Source organism: Clinocottus analis, unplaced genomic scaffold, assembly GCF_023055335.1.
Source record: "Clinocottus analis isolate CAN_PGR_092001 unplaced genomic scaffold, fCliAna1.0.p SCAF_24, whole genome shotgun sequence".
NCBI lineage: Eukaryota > Metazoa > Chordata > Actinopteri > Perciformes > Cottidae > Clinocottus > Clinocottus analis.
In genome coordinates, this window is record NW_027175976.1 from 623,206 (window position 1) to 650,031 (window position 26,826).

General features: G+C 45.3%; 1 protein-coding gene across 6 annotated transcripts; it reads right to left on the bottom strand.

Annotated features, from left to right (window-relative positions):
• Positions 1 to 1,049: 1,049 nt before the first annotated feature.
• LOC137793998 (inactive dipeptidyl peptidase 10-like) lies at positions 1,050 to 26,519 on the bottom strand. 6 transcript variants are annotated; one of them, XM_068590513.1, is made up of 27 exons: positions 26,230 to 26,519; positions 14,676 to 14,790; positions 14,496 to 14,591; positions 11,157 to 11,251; positions 10,965 to 11,039; positions 10,424 to 10,476; positions 10,243 to 10,324; positions 9,739 to 9,859; positions 9,469 to 9,623; positions 9,031 to 9,128; positions 8,800 to 8,923; positions 8,681 to 8,719; positions 8,479 to 8,586; positions 8,296 to 8,387; positions 7,882 to 7,929; positions 7,691 to 7,809; positions 7,560 to 7,607; positions 6,991 to 7,089; positions 6,825 to 6,894; positions 6,367 to 6,495; positions 6,215 to 6,280; positions 5,797 to 5,851; positions 5,572 to 5,671; positions 4,837 to 4,895; positions 2,675 to 2,747; positions 2,478 to 2,551; positions 1,050 to 2,322 (listed from the first exon to the last, which is right to left on the bottom strand). In XM_068590513.1, exons 1-27 carry the CDS (start codon positions 26,287 to 26,289, stop codon positions 2,191 to 2,193), a joined length of 2,385 nt encoding a protein of 794 aa, XP_068446614.1. In that variant the 5' UTR covers positions 26,290 to 26,519; the 3' UTR covers positions 1,050 to 2,190. The 6 variants fall into 6 exon arrangements, 5 of the variants coding, with proteins under 5 accessions (XP_068446614.1, XP_068446616.1, XP_068446618.1 ...); XM_068590515.1 differs by lacking the exon at positions 26,230 to 26,519 and adding an exon at positions 22,124 to 22,156; XM_068590517.1 differs by lacking the exon at positions 26,230 to 26,519 and adding an exon at positions 21,320 to 21,338.
• Positions 26,520 to 26,826: the final 307 nt, after the last annotated feature.

The following is a 26,826-nucleotide window of genomic DNA, read 5'->3' on the forward strand; positions in this document are numbered from 1 at the left end:
GGGAAAACCTTCACTTTAACTCACTTTTTAAAGTTTTGAGTTCAGTACTTGAGCTGTTTTTCCTGCTGGGTGTGCTGCAGGTGTTTCACCACCAGATGGCGGTGTTGCTTTACTGAGCACAATATTCACACACATGCACTAAGAAGGTTAATTAAGCAGTTAATCTATTAGTTAAATGGTCTTTTGCCACAGAACTTCCTTCTGTAGGTTTTCTGTGCCGGTCCACCAGAGACGGACTTCTCTCCTTACCTCCTGCTATCTCTGGTTTGCTGCTGGACTTCTCCCTTCCTCGGAGGACGAGGCCTTCATCTTGGCAGTAATTGCTTTAAAGTAATTAAGGCTGAGTTTAAGCAGCGTGGACGAGGGATTCATGAAGACAGAGGAAGATAAATGTTTCATTCCTTCAGTGTGTAAAGGTTTAAAAAGAGGAATGACGTGACACAAATACATTTAAACTGCCGATAGACGACCGGACACGTTTACCAGAGGTCAGAGGTCACTACGGACGGGAAGCATGGACTCCAGTGTCAGGTAACTAATGCCCAAAATGACCACAAAGAGACACAATAACCACAAAATGAGCATGAAAACAGGTTTACAAAGCAAAGGGCCACAGAGGAAACGCTTCATGAAGAAGTGCAGGTGGAGAAGTTTATGAGTGGATACACTTGACATGGAGTATTTTTAGATTGAGGTATTTCTACTCATATTACAGTGGAGGTATTTTACTAGTACTACAGTGGAGGTATTTTACTAGTACTACAGTGGAGGATCTAGTACTTCCTCCGCCTCTAGCGAGACACAAACACCTCCAACGCGACTCATTCAATGTTTCAATATCAAAAACAGCCCATAATAAAATAAACCGTATTGGAGGATGTTGCGTCACCAGCCGGAGAGCGGCCGTATCCAAGGCTACCAGAACACGTTGGCATGGCAACCGATAGCCGATGCGACGGAGGAGAGGGATTGTGACAATCTGAGATTAAGAGATGCTTCTCCTCCTCGTGTGGACGTGCGCCAGAGAAACACTCGGGAGAGGATTCATCCAGAACACATTTTAATTAACAAATTAAAGTTTACACAACTTTACACAACAAAACATATTTAGTGGTTTTGTAAGCCGGGAGGTTTAAAAAAGGAGCGTCAAGAGGTTTAATGAACCATTTGGCAACAAGTAGAAAGTATAAAATACAACCCTGAAACTACGAAAACATGAGCACGAGCCACGGCTACTGTACTGTAGTACTGTACTGCAGTACTGTAGTACAGTACTACAGTACAGTACTGTAGTACTGTTACATTGTTCATCACGTTAAAAACCAACAACCTGAAACTTCTGCAGGTAGAAAGTGACCTCTCGTGACCTCTCGTGACCTCTCGTGACCTCTCATTCTGTGGGACAACAAACATTTCACGTACGGCCCCTTTGAGCTTTAATGCAACACTGTAATAAATAAGAACTGTTTAGCACTATCGAGGTCTAATCAAAGCTGAACGACTTCACCACGTTAGTGAAACACAAACACACAACACTTACACTGCTTTCACTAACGCTCACGGCTCTGGACTTTTACTGGAGGTATATCAGCTCAGTGTTTAGCTTTAGTCCCTCGGAGCAAGAGCTCCAGACACATATTCAATATAATAAGCTTCTAAACAAACAGTTACACTCGGAAACTAAACGCTGGAGAGAAGAATTAGAAACAAAATAGATGCTGGACGGCTTTCTCCAATCTAAATTTAGATTTTTGCTCATTTAAGCCTTAATATGAATGACTTAACTTGTTAAAATTGGCTGTTTCACCTTTACAGGACACAAAGGCATGAAACTAGTATATCATTTATAATAAAGCCAGAATTTGATTTTGTGGGGCCTCTTATGCCTCAGCCTGTTGCGCTCCCTAAAGACACATTTAATCACCTCTGGCTCCAAACATCCCACGCTTCTCGACTCTGAAACAACAAACTAACATGTTCTCCGCTGACCTCTCTGCATGACCTCTGCGTGACCTCTGCATGACCTCTGAGTGCATCGTGGTACGAGCTGACTGCAGGCGCTTTATTCTACGAGGCCAGAGAAACTACATCTGATCTGTGAGGAGAAGCTCGTTTAGTCCTTCACACGTTGCCCTACAGGTATAAAACACACACACACACACACACACACACACACACACACGTCTCCTCTCACTCGTCGTCCCGTTGGTGTTGTTCTATTGACGACGCGCCGAGCAGACATCCTCTGAAGTAACCAATCAGGGAGTGAGACAGCTGCAGCCGGCTGCGCGTGGACAGGAAGTGTCCCTCGTCCGGGTAGATCTGAGTGAAGAAAAGATGTGAACATCCTCGGTATCGCCTTAAAAAATACTAGTTTGTTCCTCAGTAGTTTGTTTCCATGCGGCTAAAAGAAAGTTTGCAGCAGAGTTCCTCGTTCCAGACGTTGACTTCCTGCTCAGGACTCGCTGCTCGCTCACCTGCATCGTGTAGTTGGCTCCGATCTTTATCAAGTGTTTGATGAGCTCTGCCGAGTGCTGGAAGTGAACGTTAGCTGTGGACAAAGCAACAATAAATGAAGTGGTTCATCTGCTGCGTACAGAAGCTCCGGCTCTCCTCCAACACGGTTAAATCTCTGCATGCTTTCATTTCAGAAGAGGAAACACGGTTTCTGTACCGTCCGCTGTGCCGTGAGCCAGGAACAGAGTTCCCCCCTGCAGACCTTTCATGGTGCTCAGCACGTTGGACGCCTGCAAGACAAATCATTGTTCTCAACCCGTTGTTCTTGAAGGTCATCGCATGTTCTCAACCCGTTGTTCATGAAGGTCATCTCATGGTTAAATCTCACCGGGGTGGTTTGACATTGTCATCGCTCACAGAGTCTCTCGTTCGCTTTGACAGAGCCAGGCTAGCTGTTTCCACCCGTTTCCAGTCTTTGTGCTAAGCTAAGCTAACTGGTTGGAACCTCGCATGTATCAGAAAGCAGCTCCAGCTGTGACATGAATGGAGTGAAGAAGACATCCGCAGTAGCATAGAGATTCCTGTTGTGATGATGGACTCTAACAAGAGAAAATGGCCTTTGAAAAGTCATGGAGGGATGCTTTTAAGCCACTTCATGCTCTCGTATGGTCTTGTTAGCTTTGACAAAGCCAGACTAGCTGTTTCCACCCATTTCTAGTCTTTGTGATAAGATAGGCTAAACTAAAATGGTGAAAAAGCAGCTCCAGCTGTGAAATAAATGTAGTGGAGCAGAAGTATTTAGTAGCATAGAATGGGAATACTTCAGTGAAGTACAAGTACTACATTCCTGTTGTGATGATGGACTCTAACGAGAGAAAAAGGGACTTTAAGGTTGTGGAGAGATGCTTTTAAGCCACTTCATGCTCACGTTTGCAGAGAAACTGTTGGCTCTTGTTCGCTTTGACAGAGCCAAGCTAGCTGTTTCCACCCGTTTCCAGTCTTTGTGCTAAGCTAAGCTAACTGGTCGTAACCTCGTATGTATCGTGCAGAAAGAAGAGCTTCAGAAAGCAGCTCCAGCTGTGACATAAATGTAGTGGAGGAGAAGTGTTCAGAAGCATATAATGGTGATACTCCAGTCAAGTACAAGGAGCACATTCCTGTTGTGAGGATGTGAAAACGGGCCTTTGAAAGGTCACGGAGGCGTTTAAGCCACTTGGCGCTCTCATTTCAGAGGAACTGTTGGCTCTTTTCCTCGTTCCCTGCAACCAGAAGCCAGATTGAATGCTCTTGCTCAGGGGAGTGTGGCGGCGGTGTTGCATTACAGGACCTCTCCACCTCATCCTTCACTCTCTCTCTCCAGATGGGACTCAAACGAGGGCGATCAACGAGCGGACGTTTAATAACCCGCCTGCTTCTTCTTCGCTCTCCGCCTCAGAGGACGAATGACGCCGTCCTGCTGATTATTGTCTGATCAGATCGTGCCACATTTCTTCCTCTGTGGTGGATTTAAAAGCAGCCCCCCCCCCCCCCCCCCCCCTGCTGAGAGCCACAGAAATAGCCGTCCCAGTTATAACGCAACCCACTTAGAGGAAAAACACTCCACGACCTTCACGTAGAGGGCGATTCTGACGTTTCTCTTTCCTCGCTTGTGTGTTTTTCCCCTCGCAGGATGTGGACCCCGAGATGCTCCACATTGTTCTCTATTTATATGAAGCGCTCTGTTTGTGAAGTGAAGCGGAGTGCGTTTTCATCCAGAGCACCGTGACCTTCACCTCGCCATCAAAAACACATGAAAAAGAGCTTTTGTGAATAGAAAAGTGAGGAATTTGAAATTAAAGTATGTTTGAGTTGTAGTATTTGAATTAATAACCTTTCACTTGTGGAGGCATTGAAATGTGGAAGTAAAATAGATTTTATGATTCATTCTCTCTATTCTGTTGCATCATCACGCATCAACAAAGACGCTTCTCTGAAGCAGAAAGCCAAACACACCTGAAGGCTCTTCAGAAGATTCACAGCAAAGGAGACAATTCAGACTTGTTGCTTATTTCCTGCATAAAAAACTGGATATTTCTACATATTAATAAAGCATTATGACCAGAGGAGTGTCAGATAAATGGACTTCAGTAAACCTGTCATGAAGGTGTTTGAGTCGAGACTCAAACTATTCACGTTTCATGGTATTTGTGTTTTTGGGTGCAGGTTTCATTCACAAACTAATATACGTGGTTGATTGTTCAGTCTTTTCTGATGGACGGTGTGTCAGATCAGAGGATTTATTAGTTTTATTCAAACGTATGCATCTGACTGCAGGAAAAGACACGAGTTCTAACATGAAGTACAAAAGCAACAGATGGATTATGGGTAAAAGCAGCTCACTTGGTACGCGTTCTCCTCAGTTGAAGGAGATCCGAGGTATCGCTCCGAGAACGCAGACGCTGGAAGAGAAAAGGTTGCGGCGGGTTTTAAGAAAGAGAAACAAAACGGCATATATATATATATATATATATATATATATATATATATATATATATATATATATATATATATATATATATATATAAACTCAATAAGCCTAAATTCCCGACAGCGGAATTGAAGGATAATTAACCCGGACTACACCCGGCAGGATGAAGACGTCCTGAAGTAGACGAGGTGTGTGTTGAAGAAGAGGAGGTGTGTGTTGAAGAAGAGGAGGTGTGTGTTGAAGAAGAGGAGGTGTGTGTTGAAGAAGAGGAGGTGTGTGTTGAAGAAGAGGAGGTGTGTGTTGAAGAAGAGGAGGTGTGTGTTGTAGAAGAGGAGGTGTGTGTTGTAGAAGAGGAGGTGTGTGTTGTAGAAGAGGAGGTGTGTGTTGTAGAAGAGGAGGTGTGTGTTGAAGAAGAGGAGGTGTGTGTTGTAGAAGAGGAGGTGTGTGTTGAAGAAGAGGAGGTGTGTGTTGAAGAAGAGGAGGTGTGTGTTGAAGAGGAGGAGGTGTGTGTTGAAAAGGTGTGTGTTGAAGAGGTGTGTGTTGAAGAGGTGTGTGTTGAAGAGGTGTGTGTTGAAAAGGTGTGTGTTGAAGAGGTGTGTGTTGAAGAGGTGTGTGTTGAAGAGGTGTGTGTGGCGTGATGAGCTCACCGTACATGGACCAGTCCGTGATGGGACTCCGAGCCGCCGCGCAGCCGATCAGCTTCTCGCTGGACTTCAGCATCGTGAGCGCGAGGAAGCCTCCGTAGTCCTGTTGGGAGACGCACAACACAGTTTGACGCTGTCGCCTTTACAAAGCTCCCGACCACACAACGTATGGACACACACGCGCACACACACACACACACACACACACACACACACCAGCAGACCCACCTCTCCGTAGACGCCCACGCGCGAGCGGTCGATGAACGGCAGCGTCAGCAGGTACCTGAAGCACACAGAGGACTCAGCTCTTCACTTCAGTTAACCCTAACCCTAATAAACACACACACACACACACACACACACACACACACACACACACACACACACACACACACACACACACACGTATTCTGAATATATGGTGTCTTGCTGCTTGTATCTCCTTGTTTTGTTGTTTTGTCGTCCTCTTGTGTTGTGGTTTTTTTTGTGCAATAAAATAAAATAAAAATAAATAATGAAAGATTCAAAGACTCAAAGCTGCAGTTGTGAATGTTTTCATCCTGGTGACGAGCTGCTCAGACTCGCTGCATTAATGAGCGCTGCTTGCAGCGTGAGATGCTGAACAACAGACGACACGAGGACTCACTCCAGCGCCGCCGTCTGGTCCTCTGCGTCCACCGAGCCGAGCCGCCGGTGCAGCTGCTGCAGAACCCTGCGGAGGGACGAAGACGAAGACGAGGGTGAGACAGTGAGACTCGCCGCGGCGCGTCGAGCAGCGGGGCGTCGGGCGTCCGGTACCTTTGGCCTCTGAACCCCGACCCTCGGCCGTCCAGCCGCGCCACGACCACGTGGTCCGACCCGGCCAGCACCGAGGCCCAGTCCAGCCCGAACTCCTGCGTGGCCGCCTGCGCGCCCGGAGAGCTGGCGCTGCGGGGAGAACACACCACGTGTACTTCAGGACGATACGCGTTAAAGATGAAAAGACCCACTAGGGTAAACGAGCTAATATGAAGATTCAAATGAGTAAACCTTGTTGTGTTTGTACTACGATACAATGAAGTACGACAACTCTGAGACTGTGAAACTACTCTGCACCCAACAAGGGTCTGAGGTCGTTAAAGCGGTCGCTCCGTCTACATGGAGTCCATCTCTAGCTGCTGCGTCTGCGTTTGAACTGACGGCCGCCAGGAGGAGAGCAGCTCGCCCTCTGAACGTGAAACGCTGAAAGATGTAAATGAGATGAAGCTGCGGCTCACAGGACGAGGAGGAGGCCGTAGAGGAAGGACGAGGAGAAGTCGGGAGGATAGATGAGCTTCAGCGGCAGCTCTGTGAGGACGAGACGGAGACGTTAGCTGAAGGACACACACACACACACACACACACACTCATGTCATTCATCTTTCCGTGCAGATCACCGGGTACCAAAGTTGTCATTGGTGATCATCCTGATCTCAGTCTGGGTCCTTTTCTTCGTCTCCAGCGCCGAGTGCAGAGGGAGGTTGTTCTCCAAGATGAAATACGCTGTTAAAGTAAACACAAGTGTTACTATATATCTATATCTATCTATCTATCTATCTATCTATCTATCTATCTATCTATCTATCTATATATATATATATATATATATATATATTGTATATGCATATACACACGTATATTAAACTAGAACAGGTTATTTGAAGCTTTTCTGAAGATCTAAGAAGCCTAAAACATATTCATGTGTTCATATTCAGGCCTGACTGCACACAGAAGCTCTTCTATTCCAATAACGACACTTCTCATTGTCAGAAGGACACTTTTACATCTGGAGTACGAACTCCAGGAGCCGATGAATATTGATGAATATTCAAACGCGGGGTCGTATAAAATGGACAAACTGCCGGTGCTTTTCTTTGCTTTTCTTTTGGCGTGGAGTCAAATCCAGCAGCTGCAACGCGGCGATGCTTCATACGCACCGCTGGCACGTGAAAGGAGAAACGAAGCCGACTCACAGTCCACGTCGTCCAGACTCAGCAGCAGCACGGCAGGAACCCCCGGCCCTGCGGCGGAGGAGGCAAACACTTAGAGCCGCTGGATCTGCATCCTGCTGGGCTCTAAAATCTACGCTTCCATGGACGCTGACCTCGGCAGTGCAGGACGGCGTGCTGCGCGTCGGGGTTGACGTCGGCGTCGTAGAAGGAGCAGTCCTCCTTCAGGCCGCAGGTCAGGCATCGCCGCGGGAACAGGCCGAGGGTGGACACGCTGCCGGAGGACCAGACCTCGATTCAGCGGAGGAAGACATGGACGAACACAAAACAAAGAGACGTATTCTACCTGTAGAGGTGTCGGTGCTGGGCGCCGTCCTCTGTGCTCAGGAAGTATCTGTGTGGAGGGAAAGCAGAGATGAAGTAGGACGAGGTCACAGACACGGAGCCTGCAGCCTGAACGCAGGGTTAAAAACACAGCGGCTGCAGGAGGAGGGAGAGCATGAAGGCTCAGCTGGAGAAGCACAAACTCTATCAGGATGAAAATGAGGCTTCTCCTGCAAGTGTTTTCTTTCCTTCATCAGTGGAGACACGATGTCGTGATCACAGAATATTTCATTCAGTCACGAGCCTGCAGGTCAGCAAGCAGGCAAAAGATGAAGCTCAGGGACAAACAAAGCCATATTAACGTCCGGTAACAGCGTCCCGGCAGCTGGACAGAGCAGACCCAGCTGGAAGCGTTTCCTGTGATGTCATCACCTACACGATCTGATGGTCTTCATCGTAGGCCGAGATCTTGGTCACCTCCCAGTCCCCTGACGTCAGGTGCCGGACCTCGTCCTGCTCGCTGCGCAGCTGAAACCAGAGAGAGGGAACCAGGATGAAGCACACGGCGCCCCGCTGGAGGAGCTGGAGGAGGTGGAGCTGCCGAGCGGCGCCGCGGTACCTTCCTGGAGAACATGGACACGTGGAGGAAGTCTCCCTGGCCTCCCTGCCTCACCGGCTGCAGGATGAAGAAGCGGCTGCGGTCCTTGGAGAACAGCGGCTGCTGTTGCTGCGGAGACAAAGAGGTGACACTCTCTACGTCAGCGGTTCCTGTGCGGCGGCGAGGGGGACGCGGCGTGGAAAGGTGGGAGGACGAGGCTCACCTGCACGGAGAGCCAGGTCCCAGAGGAGTCTGCACGTCTCTGAATCAAACCGAGAAAATGAAATTCACTTTGAGGAAACGCTCTGACAGATGTGACCTGGAGGAGGCGGCGACGCCCACCTGCAGACAGACGCCGATGGTGGCGTCGCACACCGTCAGCAGTGATGCATTCTGGGGCCGGTTGACCCAGCGCACCGCCAGGTGAGTGTTACTGATCCACTTCACCATGGTGACGTAGAAGTCTCTGCACAGGGGAGCAGAGAGGACGGTCACTGTGTGTGTGCGTGTGTGCGTGTGCTTGTGTGTGTGCGTGTGTGTGTGTGTGTGTGTGTGTGTGTGTGTGTGTGTCACCTGAGCCTGAGCTCCTCAGGAGGCTGCAGGTCTTGTGTGTGTGTCGCTCCAAACAGGTTGACCACCGACAGCTTGACTTCTGGGTTTCTCTGACCGGCCTGAAGACGGAGGAGTTATGAAGTTATGAAGTTATGAAGTCTTTTGTCCTCTGAATATTAATATTATTAAGATGTTTTTTCAGTAAAAGGTTTCTGCACGCTTACACAATATATGAGGTTATTTCTTAATAAAAATAAATTGGAAGTAAATAAATTCAACACTGATTTCCTTTTTAGCAAATACATTATAGATTAGCTTCATATTAAAAATAAACCATTTAGTGTAAAAGACTAAACTATTAAAATGACATCAATAAATTATAAAATATAAGAATGAAGATGTTTTTGCGTTTCGTGACGTCTGGACTCCATTTCCCACAATGCCCTGCGGCAGACGGACCGTGGGGTACGGGTACTGCAGGCCTCTGGGGTAGGCGTTCCCAGTGAACTGGGGCAGCATCATGTTGGGAACCAGCGAGGCGTTGATGGTGAGGAACGCCAGCCGCTCGCCGTCTGGAGACCACCAGAGAGCCAGCTGGGAGCGCAGCAGCTCCTCTGTCAGTCAGCCATGAACATGTCAGGATCAAACGCTTGCAACGCTCCGGCACATGTTTAGATATTAGGTCACACACACACACACACACACACACACACACACACACACACACACCTTCGTACAGCCAGTCCGACAGGCCGTTGAACACGACTCCCTCCATCCCGGAGGAGGTGATTCTCAGAGAGTTGCTCTTCACGTCAGACTGATAGTAGATGTTGTTCTCAAAGATGTAGACCTGAGAGAGAGAGAGAGAGAGAGAGAGAGAGAGAGAGAGAGAGAGAGAGAGAGAGAGAGAGAGAGAGACTGAACTTTACTGTGTGAGTCCTGCTTTCTGTCTTTGTGAGTCTTCCTGCATCGTGTGTGTTCGTCCTCTCTCATCACGGTTTTAATATTTACATTTTGCAAACACAAACAGATCCTCTGCAGGACTGATTTATTTACTCTGAATATCCATCAGTACCACAGCAGACATTTTGAGTTGGGAGAACTTGAAGAAGAAGAAGAAGAAGAAGAAGAAGAAGAAGAAGAAGAAGAAGAAGAAGAAGAAGAAGAAGAAGAAGAAGAAGAGCTAGAAAGACAGGATGACGTGGAGAACAGAGGAAGTAAAGAGCAGCGTACCAGCTGCTGTCCTTGTCGTCCCCACGCTGCATGCTGCAGCACCGCGTTGTGAACCTCTGGCGGGTTGAGCTCCCAGACCTCCCTGTCACACACACACACACACACACACACACACACACACACACACACAGATAAGGTCCAGCACCAGCTGGTGTGTGCGGTGGAGGGCAGCGAGGCTCACCTGGTGTAGATGTTGTAGACGATGTAGGACGCCGTGTACGAGTATCTGTACGTCTGCAACGAGAGGCCAGTGCGTCACCACACACACACACACACACACACACACACACACACACACACACACACATCAGAGCTCATCTCGGTGAAGGCGAGTCCACAAAGTTCTCTCCAGACAACCAAAAGAGCAGGAGCGCGCTCCAGTGGGCGGGCTCTCTGCGCGCCAACGCGTGAGTGACAGCTCCCTGGGCGTTGAGAGGAGCCGCCGTGTGAACAACAGCCTGCCAGGAAGTGAAGGAGGAGAGGACGAGCGCCGCAGCGGGAAGCGTCGCTCGTCGATGCACAACGACGAGTTTGTGAGTTTTTAACCTTTTTAATAAGCAGATTGTTGTTTGCATGATATGAGCATCATGTGTACTTCTACTTGTGCACTATGAATACATTGTGTTCTGTCTGTGTATGAAATATTGCTGCTGTGGATTCTTTACTGTTCCATCACTGTTCATTCCTCTGTCTCCTCTCAGGACTCGTGGAGGTGAGCTCACCTGTTTCACGTCGTAGGCGAACAGCGCGTACTTCAGGTCTGCAGAGAGCGAGTACTTCACCACCTTGAAGGCCACCTGAAACATAAAGATCCCCTTCACCGCTGAGGAACTCTGACACGGCAAACCATTCTATAAAAAAAGTTAGTTTTTTGTTTAAAATACTTGAAAAGAGGAAGTTTAAAAACAACGGACAAACGTGCTGTTGGTCAGGATGACCTCCGTCTCGTTGGAGGAGAAGTTGAACTTGATAACGTGGCCGTCGCGGTTCCTGTACACCACCTCAGAGTCTGAGCACGCACACACACACACACACACACACACACACACACACGAGAAACATTCAACACATTAAAATCATTAACACACGAGCGGCTCAAAGAACGACCAACAGCTGCTGTGAGGATGACAAACACAATGTGCAAGAGCTGACGGGTGGAAATAACACACACACACACACACACAGTAAAATGAAGTTATTCTAAATAAACATACACCATAATGTCTCATATCTTTTGATCTGCGTGGACTGAAGCTTCCTGGTTCTGTTCGCTGGAGTTAAAGATCCGTCGTGAGTCTTTCATGCTGTGGAGGTAAAGACACCTGGACCAGAACGATGATCATCCCGCTCTAAATATCTCCCTAACACGATATCCTCCTGACAACAAATGCCTCAACGTGTCGTTGAGCGACAGGTTTCACGTGGCAGAAGAAGAGAAAACACCTGAGAGAGACTTTAGGTTCTAAACCACAGGAACAGGACAAGATGTTTTACTTCAAACAATAACGCACCTTATTAATGTTAAATACATGCATGTAAATGTCATAAAACGGATTTCTAGCTGGCCTCTCCCGACTTAAACATGTAAATAAAATGAGATCAGTCACAGTGAGGACAGACATGATAATAAATGTTATTTCTTTTGCGTGTTATTGTATTTTTCATGAACAGGAAGCAGCTGCTGCTTCGACAGAAGAAGAAGAGGAACTCTCTCCTCTGTGATTTCACTCCTCTGGGGAGTCGTTCCATCGGCCATCGCTCTGAACCCACCGTCTGTCCACTGGGACACACACACACACACACACACACACACACACACACACACACACACACACACACACACACACACACACACACACACAATATGGTGTGTCTCCTTTACTTCAGTATTTTATATTCTACTTCAAGCATCTTGGATCTAAACTGTTCCTCCTCATTAAGATCCTCATCAGACTGATCCAGGACCAGCTGCCTCTCTCTCTTTCCTCTGCTCTCTCTCTTTCCTCTCCTCTCTCTCCTCCCTCTGCTCTCTCTCTTTCCTCTGCTCTCTCTCTTTCCTCTGCTCTCTCTCCTCCCTCTGCTCTCTCTCCTCCCTCTGCTCTCTCTCTTTCCTCTGCTCTCTCTCTTTCCTCTGCTCTCTCTCTTTCCTCTGCTCCCTCTCTTTCCTCTGCTCTCTCTCTTTCCTCTCCTCTCTCTCTTCCCTCTGCTCTCTCTCTTTCCTCTCCTCCCTCTCTTTCCTCTCCTCCTAAAGAGTTGTTCTTGTTGTTTGTTGCTTGTCTCCACATGTTACACAACACTAACACAACGGATGCATTATTCATGTGCTTTTACTGCTGCGGGTCACCGCTAAAGATGCAACCTATTGTTGTGCAAACCTCATTAGCAATCACAGAGGACGAGCAGCGTGGAGCACTCATCCACGCTCTGATTGGACACACACACACACACACACACACACACACACACACACACACGCACACACACACACTATTATCTAACACAAGAAACCTGAATGTTTCCTTGGTCTGATAGAAACGCGCTCCGCTCACATTAACGGAACATTCTTCGGGCTTCCAGTAAAATTTAGAGACGCGATTAAAAATATGTTATTTTCATGCTCGCTGCTTTGCGTCTGCAGGAGCTGAAGACTGAATAAATTACCAGGAAAGAGCAGATTATCCTTCTGAGTCAACTCTTCTAGTTAAGGTGTGTGTGTGTGTGTGTGTGTGTGTGTGTGTGTGTGTGTGTAGCACAGATGCAATAAGCATCAAGTTCCCTGTGACAATAAGCTCTGTTGTTGTTGTTGCTGCTGTTTTTATTATTATTGTTTATTTAATATGGTTCATCCCAAGGTGGGAGGACGCTCGGCCCTGAGTCACTGCAGGCTGACGCTCGTCTACTGTGAAGCCATCTGTGTGTGTGTGTGTGTGTGTGTGTGTGTGTGTGTGTGTGTGTGTGTGTGTGTCAGCAGGAGTTTATGCCTTTATGAGAACGAGTGCAGCGATAAAGAACAGAGACACAAAAATTAACTAAATTCAGCATCCTGAGGGCAGAAGAAACGACAACATATTTTATGTATTGTATATGACACTAGAACAAACATAGAATATGTATATTCATCTATTTTAATTTAATCAAAGTGTGAAGTCAATGCAAAACTATGTGTTCTGATTTGATTTTATTAAAGTGGACTTCAAGTTCCACATCTTACAGGAAATACTGACACATTGCATTAATAAATTAACCGTACTATGAGTTGCATCCTGCATGTGACCTCTGATGCATCCTGATGCCTGAACGCGTCCCGGCGCTTCATCTGATCTGTGCTCCATCTTCTGTGAGATCTTTTTATAAACTGGTCTGGAGGAATAAAAGGTTTCTGGCGTCTGAGTGTTTCTGCTCTGAACCTTCTGACCCGGAGGGAGGCGGCCTCATCGGGGCCATGTTTGTCTTTTTAATAAACTCGTGTGAGTGGAAGTCGCCGCTGTGTTCTCGGTGAGAAACGAGAGCAAAAGGTGTTGAAACCCCACCGAGCGCCGTCCCACCGGACGCTGCTTCAACCCGACACGGCCAGCGCCTCTCAGACGGTTTCTTCTCCTCGGTTACATCACCATCACTCCTTCCTCACTATGTCACGCCGTCCTCACCTCCTGTGTCACCTCCTGTGTCACCTCCTGTGTCACCTCCTGTGTCACCTCCCTGCCTCTGACTCGCTGCACCGGAAGGCAGCGCCGGATTCATGCGGCGTTTACGCTGTCGCTTTGAAGCCATGATCACAGACATCGTTTAAAGCAGGACTCTGACTTTCAAGAGAATCACGTAAAACGTGTTCCTTATAAATTAAAAGTTGATTTCACAAGCAGACAAAATGCTCTGCTGCTCACCCAGAATGCACTGCAGCTAAAACACAAAGGTCTTGTTGTCATCACGTCTGCATATCAAGATGCCGTCCGCATAGAGATTACAGATATTCACACATGAACGGACAGAGGACGGTGACACCTGCTGCAGAATGAAAGAGGCCACGTGGGCTCTGATCTCTCTGCAGTACTAATATCTAATAATAAGCAGTACTCTGCAGTACTAATATCTAATAATAAGCAGCACTCTGCAGTACTAATATCTAATAATAAGCAGTACTCTGCAGTACTAATATCTAATAATAAGCAGTACTCTGCAGTACTAATATCTAATAATAAGCAGTACTCTGCAGTACTAATATCTAATAATAAGCAGCACTCTGCAGTACTCACTGCTGATCCACTGGGCCTCGGGGTCGTGGACGCTGAACTCCGGCTTGTACAGATCCGCCCCCGTCAGCCGGGACTGGCCGCTGCTGGGCAGCTCCGCTGGGAGGAGAGACACAAGGAGCTCAAAGTCAAATCCATCCTCATCGCGTCGCCCGCCAGGAAGGAAAGCAGCGCACGACGTACCGGGCGTGAGCACCACCACCGACATGGTGATGAGCGAGCACACCACCACGATCACCAGCAGGGAGATGGCGATGCCCTTCCAGTTCCTCTGAGCGGGGCTGACGTCCACGAACTCCTGCACACACACACACACACACACACACACACACACACACACACACGAGAAGAACACAAAGACAGCATTGGTGCAATCACATTACATCATGACAATCACATTTTATCAGCTGATTTTGGACTTCAAAAAGGTGCACAGAGCGACAGTCAGCTGTGTCTTCAACAGCTGTTTGATACATATTAATGCTGCTAAGAGGAGCATATTAATGCTGCTAAGAGGAGCATATTAATGCTGCTAAGAGGAGCATATTAATGCTGCTAAGAGGAGCATATTAATGCTGCTAAGAGGAGCATATTAATGCTAATATAAGGAGCATCATCTGAAAACCTGCAGCTCAGTTAATAATTACCTCATAAAGATCTTGGGAGACATGTGTGATTTTGTTGAAATAAAAAGGCAACTAGTTCTCAAACAACTCAGAAAACCATGAAACCTTTACTTTATCTGGAATAAGACGATTTAAAACGCCACGATTCAAGCAGACGTCTGTGGTACGCGACCACACAAACAGAGTTCAGAGTATGAATCTTCTTTTGTTAGGTTCAGGTGAGAGACGTCGACGCTCTCATCTGAACCAAAAGACTCCCGGACGTTTGCATCTGGAACTTTTCTGACGACATCTGCGACCCGCCGAGAAGCGGCCGGGTTACATCACCTCTCCTGGACTCCTCCGCTCACTCGCTTCAGGCGAGAGGGATGAGCTACCTGTAGACTTAAAAAAAGAGAACAAAATGATGCAAGGAGGCTTTTTTCAGTTCAAGCGCGGGGATTTGGCGAGAAGCCGGGCGTGGACGAGCTCTCCAGCAGCGACACGGCGGGGAGCTGTAATAGGTAGCTGTCATGTGGTGTTTGCTTCACCATTGTTCAGAGCTGGAGAAAGAGACAGAGTGATACATCAAAGGAGACAGTGTGAAGCCTCTTCCTCACATCAAACGTGTCCAATTTAATGTCGACTCTTTTACAGAAGCACTGTTCCTGCGTCAGACTTCCATGTGGACGAGAGAGCCACGAAAAGGGATTAGATCTCCTTTTGGAGGCAGAAACTTCTTCTGATAGGAACCGACCTCTACATGAATAAAACATGGAAAACGGTGGTTGTGTCTCCGGTTTTCACAACGTCTTGGCCTTTGGAAAAGGTCATTTTAAAATGCTTATTATGTAATTGCACAAACTGCAACAACACATTGTTTATGCACAAACCTGACAACACTCATTTGAGTGTAAACGTGCAAAAATAAGATGTCAGATAACGGTGAAACGTGAACGAGGCCCCAAGGCGGCACAAGACGTCCAGCAGCTGGTTAGCTTAGCTTAGCACAAACACTGGGAACAGGGGGAAACTGATAGCATAGCTTTGTTTAATCTGCACAAAAACTGCAGGAACTTTAATATCTTTTGAATAGTCTTTTGAAACAGCATGAATCCTTTTGGCTTCCAAGTTCAAGCTATTGAAGAACATAATGTACACAGAAGAGTACACTGTACTATTCATAGTAATACTACGACTACATAGTACACAAGTCAGTGTCAATGAAGGATTATAATCAAGAGAAAAAGGCAGAAATGTGTCCTGAACAATCTGTATCTCATGTTGTGTTGGGTGAGGAGGAAACTGTTTAATTAATGAAGCAAGAGAAACTGATTCTCTCTCACACACACACACACACACACACACACACACACACACACACACACACACACGGAGAATTAGCTTTGAGATGTTGAACTAATTCTCAGAGAGCAGTCGATGGCTCAGTGATGTGCAAAGAAGGCTCTACCCACTGCCGTGTGTGTGTGTGTGTGTGTGTGTGTGTGTGTGTGTGTGTGTGTGTGTGTGTGTGTGTATTGAGTTAACAGGATAAAGTCACAGAAATGGATCGATGGAGAAACTCTTAGATGGAAATCCATGCAGGTTTTGAACAAACACAAATGTTTGCCTGTTTAAGGCTTAAAATGTGAAAAGAACTTAAATAACAGCTTTGAAACTGATTTTCACCAAAATAAAAGGTCAAATACAAAGTTTAACGTTTCTTTACTGCACTGTAACTTTTATTCCCCTGCTTTATGACATTTTACATTATTTCTACACTATTTGAATCGTATGCACATCTTGTTTCTTCACTATTTAAATCTCTTTTTGTGTCGTATGTAACACAACTCATAAAGAACACCAACTCGCCTCATTCCTTTCAAAATATGATTTCCTTGCAAATCTTTTCCAAAAACCCTTCTTTACTCTGTTTTAAAGGGTTTTCTGCAGCTGCACAACTGTGTTAAGGTCCAGCACACAGACACCATGAACACACAACTCACCACTACACTGAACTAAGTCCTGAAAACACACAACACCTGCACCCAAGACAGGTAAAGTCCCACAACGGCTGTGCATTAATTGCATTAACACAACTACACCTGAGATCAATGTTAACATGCAACACAAAAAGACACAAAGATAGAATAATAATGTAATGACTGCACTGTGATGCATGTTTGCAGGTTATTAAATCCCATATGAATGCATCTGATATCGGGAGGAGGGGTCCTCCTCAGGAGGGGGGTCCTCCTCAGGAGGGGGGGTCCTCCTCCCCAGGTGCGGGTCCCCGCTCCCGGTACCTCGTCCTGCGCCTCCTTGGGTTTCTTCTTCGTGGGGTCTTTGGACGCCGTCATGGTGCAGCAGCTCCCGGTCCTTCACGGCAGCGGCTCTCCCGGTAATAACATCCCGGACCTGTCGGCGCGTCAATTTAGCGGCGCGAGCGTCAAGCTGCCGCGCGACGCGGACGACTTCCGGGAGAGGCTTTCAAAATAAATGCAGGACTTCGCTGTTTTGGTAACAACACAGTAGTTTTTAAAGCTCTGCAATATATATTGTGGTTTAATAAAATAATATTACTAGACCTATTTTAGATTTACTGTTTACTAATTCAAATTATGTTTACATTTTTGTCGTAAGCTTTTATTTTGTTAAAATATTTAAACATCCGGTGTCATCGCCTGCTATTCAATATATATTTAAATAAAAAAACACACAATATCTATCTATCTATCTATCTATCTATCTATCTATCTATATCTATATCTATATATATATATATATATATATATATATATATATATATCTATATAGATATATATATATATATATATATATATATATATATATATATATAGATCTATATATAGAGAGATATATATATCTATATATCTATATATAGATATATATATATATATATCTATATATATATATATATATCTATATATAGATATATATATCTATCTATATCTATATAGATATAGATAGATATATCTATCTATATCTATCTAGATATATCTATATCTATATAGATATATCTAGATCTATATAGATATATCTATATCTATATAGATATATATCTATATATATATATATATATATATAGATATATATATCTATATCTATATATATATCTATATCTATATATATATATCTATATATATCTATATATATATATATATATATAGATCGATAGATATGCTTAAGTAAGAAACAGTGGTACTGTAGTAATAGTAGTATTAAGTCCTGCCATCAAAATATACTTTCAATCTTCAAAGTAACTAAGGTATTACATTTTACAATGGAGTAAAAAGTAAACAATTAACATATTTTTTTACAATTCATATGCAGTGGATGAGAAGTATAAAGCTCAACCTCCAGTTCCTCTAACAGTAGTTGAGTAAATGTACTTATTCATCTTTTCCAAATGGCAGCCAGCCATACACTCAGAGACAGACTATTTCATTAAAGCTGCAACAGGAGCTCAAAGCATTTAAAAAGCCATTATCTTAGTCATTAATTAAACTGAATCTCACATCTGTCGGTTAATGAATCTGTTTTACTGACACATGATGCTGCGCACGTCTTCATTTAATCAGTTATTAAATCATCCCATCACATGCTGTTCATATTTCTCATGTGAGTGAGTATTTGTGATGCAGTGTAATATTCCCACAGGGCTCGGTCTTGCCCTTTGTGGTATTTTTACCCCTGATGATGTCACTATACTACTCCTACAATATCACTTCAGGGACTTTAACCGGCTCACAGCCGCGCGCGTCATCGGAGAATGAAGCGCGTGTGAAATCTCCCCTGAGGGGAAACGAAGCGAGACGACGCAGCAGATCCGTAACCAGCTGGCTCGTCCTGCTGCCAAGTGACTGGATGCAAACTGATAGGTGTCACGCAGAAAAGCCCGAAGACACAAACCTCCAGCCAACACACACACTGTGCCCACTATCCAAAAATAATGAGGGGGGGGGGGGAGGGGGGGAGAAATGGACGACACAGGACAAAGCAGCCTGATATCAGTCCCATCCTGTGTGCATCTTCTCGTTTGAATGGACTTTGAGGAGCAAATGCTGCCACAGGGCACAGCAAAGTACCACAAATACTTAAAAGTACCAAAAGTAAAAGTACCACATTGGATTATATCATCCTCCTGGAGCCGAACGCACACGTTTTGAAGGCTTGAAGGGTGTTTCTGCTCGAGTGAAGGCTGGAGGAAAGTGGCAGCAGATTGAAAATCCAGAGGAAAGCAGAGAGGGAGGAAGTGGAGAGCAAATAAGGAAAGATGGAGAGAAGACGAGGATGTAGAAAAGAGATCCTCAAAGCTCGTGCTGGACTCTCTTCTTCTCTTCTTCATTAAATATTGAACAAGGGAATCAGAGAGCACATGGAAGTGATCTCTCTCTCTATGACCTCTGCTGATGTTGGAGAAGTTCACAGACGTCCCAGAGGCTGAAACCTCCAGACATCAAACCAGCGAGTGCATTTGTTCCTGCATTACTACTCCGAGCATCCTGCATGTTTGTGTTGGGGCTGGTTTCTTGTGCACCGGCCTTCACGCCTCAGGTTTAAACAATGACTTGTGTGCGTTTGCTTTGTAGCAGCTTTTAATATGGAGGCAAATTATTGTATTACCATCGATTTGATTGATTGGAGACGATTAAATCACGCGTTTTCTTCTATGATCTTTTGTCTTGTAACATATTACCGTAAAAGTCGGGTAACAAGCCGCTACTACCTTTGGTGGGTGTGTCCGCTAGCTCCCTGCTGTAGCTGGCTAGCGCTGCTGCTAGCTCTTCACTAGCGCTGTTGCTAACTCTCCGCTGTAGCCGGCTAGCGCTGCTGCTAACTCTTCACTAGCACTGCTGCTAGCTCACCGCTAGCGCTGCTGTTAGCTCTCCGCTAGCGCTGCTGCTAACGCTCCGCAAGGTTCTTTGCTAGCTCTCCGGTAGCTCCCCAACAGCCACTGGAGGTAGCCGGACCCGCCTCGGCTCGAGCTGTGTGCGGCCTGTACAAGAGGCAGCGAGCAGTCAGCACTTTTTAAAATGTTTTTACGGGTCACACGGCTAAACAGTGAGAGTCTTCTTCCTCAGACCTCCAAACCACTTCTGCTGCCTAATCAGCAGCTGACGGACACCTGGGACGCCAGGTGAATGTAATTAACCTGCAGGGCTGTGAGTCTGGAAGCAGCCACGTGTGGTCTAATAGTGCGCTTGAGATAAGGAAGGCTCCTAAGTGGGTTGATTGACCCAGAAGGATCTGAGGTGAAGGCCCGATAAGAGCCGGTTAAAGTCTGCAGGAAAGTGTTTCACTGCGTCGTCACTTAATTAGTCCGATGTAACTCAGTGGGACGTGATTGTCTTCTTGAGAGCTCTTCAGACCGACGCTGCTTTCATGCAGAGAAAACCACCTGTTACTCTGACTTCATCCCAAAGAGGATGCCCTCGCCGTCAGCAGCAATTATATTTAAAGGAGATATTTTTACATGTCTGGTGCAGACTGCTGTCAACATGTTTCTCCCTCGTAACAATTTTTTCAAACTCTTTTGTCTGTTATGGTAATGTTTCTGTGTTTTCATACAAATATAAATATGTAAATATCTATATGTGTATATAGATACATATAAATAGATCCAATAGCTTTGACACGATTGAGAATAAGAGGAAAATGGTGTGAATATAATATTTTAGATTATACTTCACGTATTGACACAAAAGTGCCTGTTTTCCTCCAATTTCTTCAAAAAAAAAAAAGCTTGCAGAAGTCATTGTCTGGCCGCTCATAAAGAAATGATATAGAGACTCAGGGACCAACCTGTAAACAAGCCTCATAAAAGAAGCAGCACTTCATTCATATGCCGTGTTTTGCAGCAGAAGGGGCCTCACACACTGAACCGTGGGAATGCTTCAAATCCGCTCAAGGCCGAAATGTCCATTTATAGAAATGCTAAATTGCAAACAGCACAGACAATGAGCTGTGTGTGGGAGTCTAGTGCAGCTGGCACATGAAAGCAGGTACCTGCAAAGCACATTAATCATCACCATGAAGATACACGTGCATATTTTAATTCAAATGCAGGTTTCCAAAAAACAAACCGCACATGAACTTTGAAGATGAACATTTTTAAAAAACTAAAGGCTAATAGAAGCTTCTGTGATCGAAAGATGATCCAAATCAGTCAGTGGACTGCAGAGTGTAAAGATCCACTACCTTGACCCAGAAAAAAGTAGGTCAGGGTTTCCTCACTGACACATTAACCAGCCGGCAGGACGCCATCAGCCAGCAGAGCGTCCAGAGAAACACTGTCCATCAACAGCGACGCCTCGGCCTGCAGGGATATTAGTTATTAGGTTTGATAGCTCGGGTGCAGACGTCTCCATCACACACAAAGACCTCCAGGAGACCAAGCATTAGCGTTGGAAACCATTTTGATTGTCAACTTTTAAGCAACAAAAACCAACATGCTTATCTGTTGACAAGCAATTAGAAAATTGCTCGATGATGAAATAAGTTGCAGCCCAAACACAACAACATGAACATGTTGTTGTTGTTGGATGCAATCTTTGCTCTTATCTCCAGTTTTCTTTGCTTCATCATGCGACACGAACGCCCACATCTCCTCAAAAAAAGCATCCCTTTAGCTAAGAGCGCTTCCTGTTTCTCCATTGGCTGATCTGTGCACCGTGCAACCTCAAATCTCACAGTCAACACTCTCAGTCAACACACACACACACACACACACGCGGCTGACACACTTTAAATCCCAAAGGATGTGTTTCTGTTTCTCGAGCCTAGACTCTCCCGGGAGGCAGCAGACACTCCTGGGACGTATAAAACACAAGCGTCACAGTTCTCCGTTGATTCTCCGGCTATCACAAGAACTTTAGGATGTTTTTTTCTTAACATATGCAGCCAATGCCGAAGGCCCCGCATGTCAAAACACTCACTCAACGGCTTCCTTTAAAGAGCAGCAGTGTTGTGGTTTCTATAAATAAAAGCGCGCTGACGCCTCACCTCTGGGTACCTGAGCTCTGGGTCCATCGTGTCGACGTGTCGTCAGTCAAAGCACTGAAATGTGGAGCATCACACTCAGCAGGAGCCTCAGAAGTGTGCAGTGTTGTCCAAAAACAACAGAGAACGCATTCCTCCAGTCGAAAGCACAACAGGGAACAGATAGCTTCCCCTCCTGCACTTGCCAGCAGCGTCTTTTCTGTCTGACTTTTCTCTTCAGTGTAAACAGACGTCTGACACACACGCACACACACTCACAAAACCCCTCTGTTCTGATGTTACCACTTAAAAAAAATGGTGTCATTAATATAAGTAAAAAAAATTCAGCCAACCCAGTTTCACTTGGCGTCGTTACTCTGATAATCTAATTCTGTGTCGGGGGGAATTTGAGGCTTATTGAGCTGAATTCACTCAGATTATAGAGGGTTCAAAAGAAGAAATGCTGTGTTTAGAAGAACAAAAAGTTGTATTATCACAACTGTGGAAACATTTTATAATTCCTTTGAGGTAACTCAGATATATTTCAAATCCAATTAAGATTTCAGGGTGGGGATTAACAGTGATTTTCTCAAAGTAAGAGCTCTTCACGGTCTCCACATTCACTCTTTTGGCTCTCTCGCCTCACATGTTACCACCTGGAGCGAGGCCATGGATCACCAGTTCATTACTGATTGAGAGGAAAGATTGTATGAGGCGTCACGAAGCTGCCCAGCCGTCCATCATCTCTGTCTCACTGCTTTTTATTCAGCTCCATACCGGACCGACTGTGACTGGTCACCGATCACTTAAAACCTGCTTTTTCTTTCACTGTTGTCACACCTTTACTGGCGAAAACTCTGAAGAAAAACCCAGATTTCGAGGTGTAAATCTGATTTATCATACTGTTTATGTTGCATGTAGGAGGAAAATGTAGAAAATGTAGATTAAAATATATCGTGCATTTTACAGTATGTTTTATATGACTTATTTTCTCCTTTATGTGTTTTGCTCTACTTGCAAAATGATGAACTGTCTGAAGCACGCCATGTGTTTCAGGTCATCTTTCTGTTTAACGCTTCAGTCCCAAGTAGAAAATGAAAGCAGCCCTGAGCTTGAAGCTACGCAGCGTATCTGAGGCCTGATGTTTCCTCACGTGTCAGAGTGTTGCAGCTGTTTCTCAATACAGAAAGCCTCTTCTGGTGATGCTTCCACAGCAGTGACCTTGGTTTGGAAAAATGTATTTTCAAGCAGAGAGCAGAAGTAAAAACACAGAAGCTAAGAACCAGCTGATGCATTTAAAATGCTGAGTAACGGTGGATAATACACGGTAAGTCTAAAAAAATGTAAATTGTTTGATGTGAATGGTTGCTTTATTTCAGGAGTAACTCAGTAACAAAGTACATTTTACATAATGCATTTGAGTGCAGTTTAAGGTCCTCATATCTATATTGTATGGTACTTTAGAATCTACTGATGCAGTCACACAGCGCTCCTTCCACAGTGCTGGACAGCAGTGCAGACTTCAGTCTGGTGTAAGAGCGCTCTCTAGTGACGAAAAGAAAGAGTTGCATCCCTAAATTTACCACAACGGTCAGATATGTTTGCTCATGAGCTGGTACCGAGGGAACAGAGGTCAGGGGGAGCAAAACAGAGAATTATCCACATATGCACATGTACAATACACAATCTTTTACTTCATTATTGAATTTGGCGCATTAATCACAGAAAAATAATGCGATTAATCAGTTAATATTTTTCAACTTTGTCCAGCCCCTAGTTAAAATGTAATAAAACATGCAGAATAAGAACTTTTAGCTTTGATTGATTGATCTTTTTGATAATGTAATACTTGATGCAGGACTCTTACTCGCAGTGGAGTATTTTCACAGTACTTTTACTGAAGTAAAGCATCTGAATACTTCTTCCAACACTGTGTGCAAGTCAGGAACTTGGCAGTGTGACTTCTCCTCTCACAGCCTGGCTTTCACACCAGGAGAGAGGAGGACGTGCAAATGCAACCAGCTCAGCTCTGCATGGAGCATTTCTACAGAACAAATCCTTTAAAGTGACAACCATTCAGTATATTGATCCTAATGTTATTCAGGCTGCGGGAAGGGCTTCACCCAGCAAACGAGGCACAGAAATACTCAAAGGCTAACATGCTAATAATATATGCTAGCGCTTTACTCCACAGTAACAGATGGCAGCGACGACACCGGGTTAATGATAATATTCAGTGGATTTTTCACTGCGATTGGGAACCGACGGCAATCTGTTCAGTTTCACACGTTTTAGGGTTCAGCTGTTTGAAGGAGGAAGATCAAAAAATATAAATATCCAAAACTGGATTTTCCGTTTAGTTTACGTGTTTCCGTCACAGACATTTGGGTTTTCTTAAAATGTGTGTCCTAAAACAGATGAATTCTGTATTAGATGCTCTCAACCTCCAGCAGGCCACACACACGCGTTCCTCCTGCCCTGAACTCCTCCTGGACATCCTTCTTTGAGACCCTTTCTACAGTCTTCAATATGCCGTGTGGGTGCTGTGTGTGGTGTGTCTCCTGTTGTGTGAAGGTTCACTAGATCAAGCTGACGTTATTGCATCAGCGGCTCTGATAGCTGAGCGTGAGTTACTGCTGCATCGGAGGAACCCAAAGCCGCCGAGCTCACGTTCCTGATCAGAAGAGGTAAGAAAAAATGAAACCCACTGTCAGAGCATCTCTGAAGAAAGTTCACAAAACCTGGGACCCTTTCCTTTCTTATTCCTCTGCCAACAGCTAATTATTATTATTATTTTTAAATTTTGTGGAGTGAAGCAAATTGTTTCAATTTTTTTTTAAAAAGGAGTTCACTGTCTCTTTCTGGATGTCAGTCAGTTCCTTCCTGTTGCTTCAGCTTTGGTGATGACTATGTTTAGATTTCACGCCTCCGGATCACCTTTTGATTCGCGTTAAGGCTCCAGATGATTGACAGCAGCTGGAAATGCCGTTTGGGGGTTGTTTTTTGTTCCGTCTCACCGGCTGGAGGGTCACCGGCGCCGCTCGGCTTCGTCTTCAGTTAGCAGCGTTCACAGGAAGTGAATTAAATGGAGGTCGCTCCTCAGCCCCAGCAGGTTGCTGTGTGGGCAGAGCCTTTCATATCGCTTCCAAATGCTTTTTATTCCACTTTCTTCCACTTCATTCCTCATCAGTGATGTTTCCATGCTGTTCCACGTCTTGAAGCATGCCTTCAGGGGACATGTAATGTCCAGAAAATGTGTTTTACATCCTGCAAGCTTGTGAAGAAATCCAGGCCCCATCAGAATAAAAGGCAGAATTTGGACATTTGTATCGTCATTCAAAGGTCTTGACCCATGAGCCAATCCTGAATACTCTCAATGGTCATGTAAGAAAATAAATACAACAAAATTGAAGTTCTGTCCATCAGCACCGCAGCCTCGTGCTAATGCTTCTCAAGAGGCAGACGGCGGTTCAGTGAGCTGTGATTTATGACACAAGGAGAACCACTTGGGCTGATAATGCACATGAAGAGCATCAAAGCATCGCGGTCCATTTCACAGTACATATTACTGTTTTGGGGCTTTGGGACGCACCCTCAGTTCAAAAAGGCAACGAATGAAACCAGAAAAGTTCACCAAAGTGTAAAGTTTTCTGAACCTTCAGTGAGGTCCGGAGCTTCTGGGGAGTGTTGTTGTCACGGCCAGAAACCTTTTTCTATTTAATCAAACATGAATTCTGTTGTTGTTTCCTGATTGTTACGTCAAGTGAGACGACAGATACACGTGAACTATATTACTGGGCGTAAACCTGGAGATGATGTGTGTGAGTTTGTGCTTGTGTGTGTCTGTCCACGGCTAATCTCACACACTGCTGGACCCGTCAGCAGGATATTTGTTGTGCTTGTTTACGACTGGATGTCAAGGGCTCCTGGTGTTTGTGATGATGCAAACCTTTGAAAAATACATTTTATTAACTGTTTAATACCGTCAGCATCGGTACCTGCTCCCTCCTCTATGATCAACAGATAAGACATGGAACAACTAAGTGATTTAAAGCTGGAATAAAGTCAGCATGTATTTATGGTGCAGTGATTATAATAAGTGTGAGAGAGGAAGTGTAAATCCATCCTACCTTGCCATCCTTCATGGGCTGGCAGTCGATCTGATGAGAGACGGACGCAGTTTGGTTCATCTTTGCGTCTCAATTTCACAGAAACACTCCTTGAATCTGGTCAAATAAAATCCCTAAAGTAAAGTTTCCCTCCGGACTTCTCTTCTGCCAGCTGACCGGAGCAGAAAGTGATGCTGATGATGCTGAGAGAGCTGCTGGAGCTTCACACACACATCTTGTTCCTCCTTTGTCTCTCTCTCTGGCAATAAGCGCTCATCTTCAGCTCGTCTTCTTCTTCCACTCCAGCGAGTTGCTGCTTCATGTGCGGCTGACAGACAGTTCATAAACCAGGATGGTTGCCAGTGCCTCCCACATACCAAGACGCTTCTTCATCAGCATGCAAATGCGCTCGAGGCGAAGACATTCGCAGGCGTTTGGTTCGAGCCTTTTTACATCTGAAGCCGGCGTTGTTATTCAGAAGCGTCTTGCAGGAGGAGGTTTAGCGCTCGGGTGAAAGATGTTTTGACAGGATGTTCACGCCGGTGTTGAAGCTTAAACTTAAAGACTCTGCTGCCGTTTGTCACGTTAGAAAAGCATCGAGAGGATCCACTTCATGGG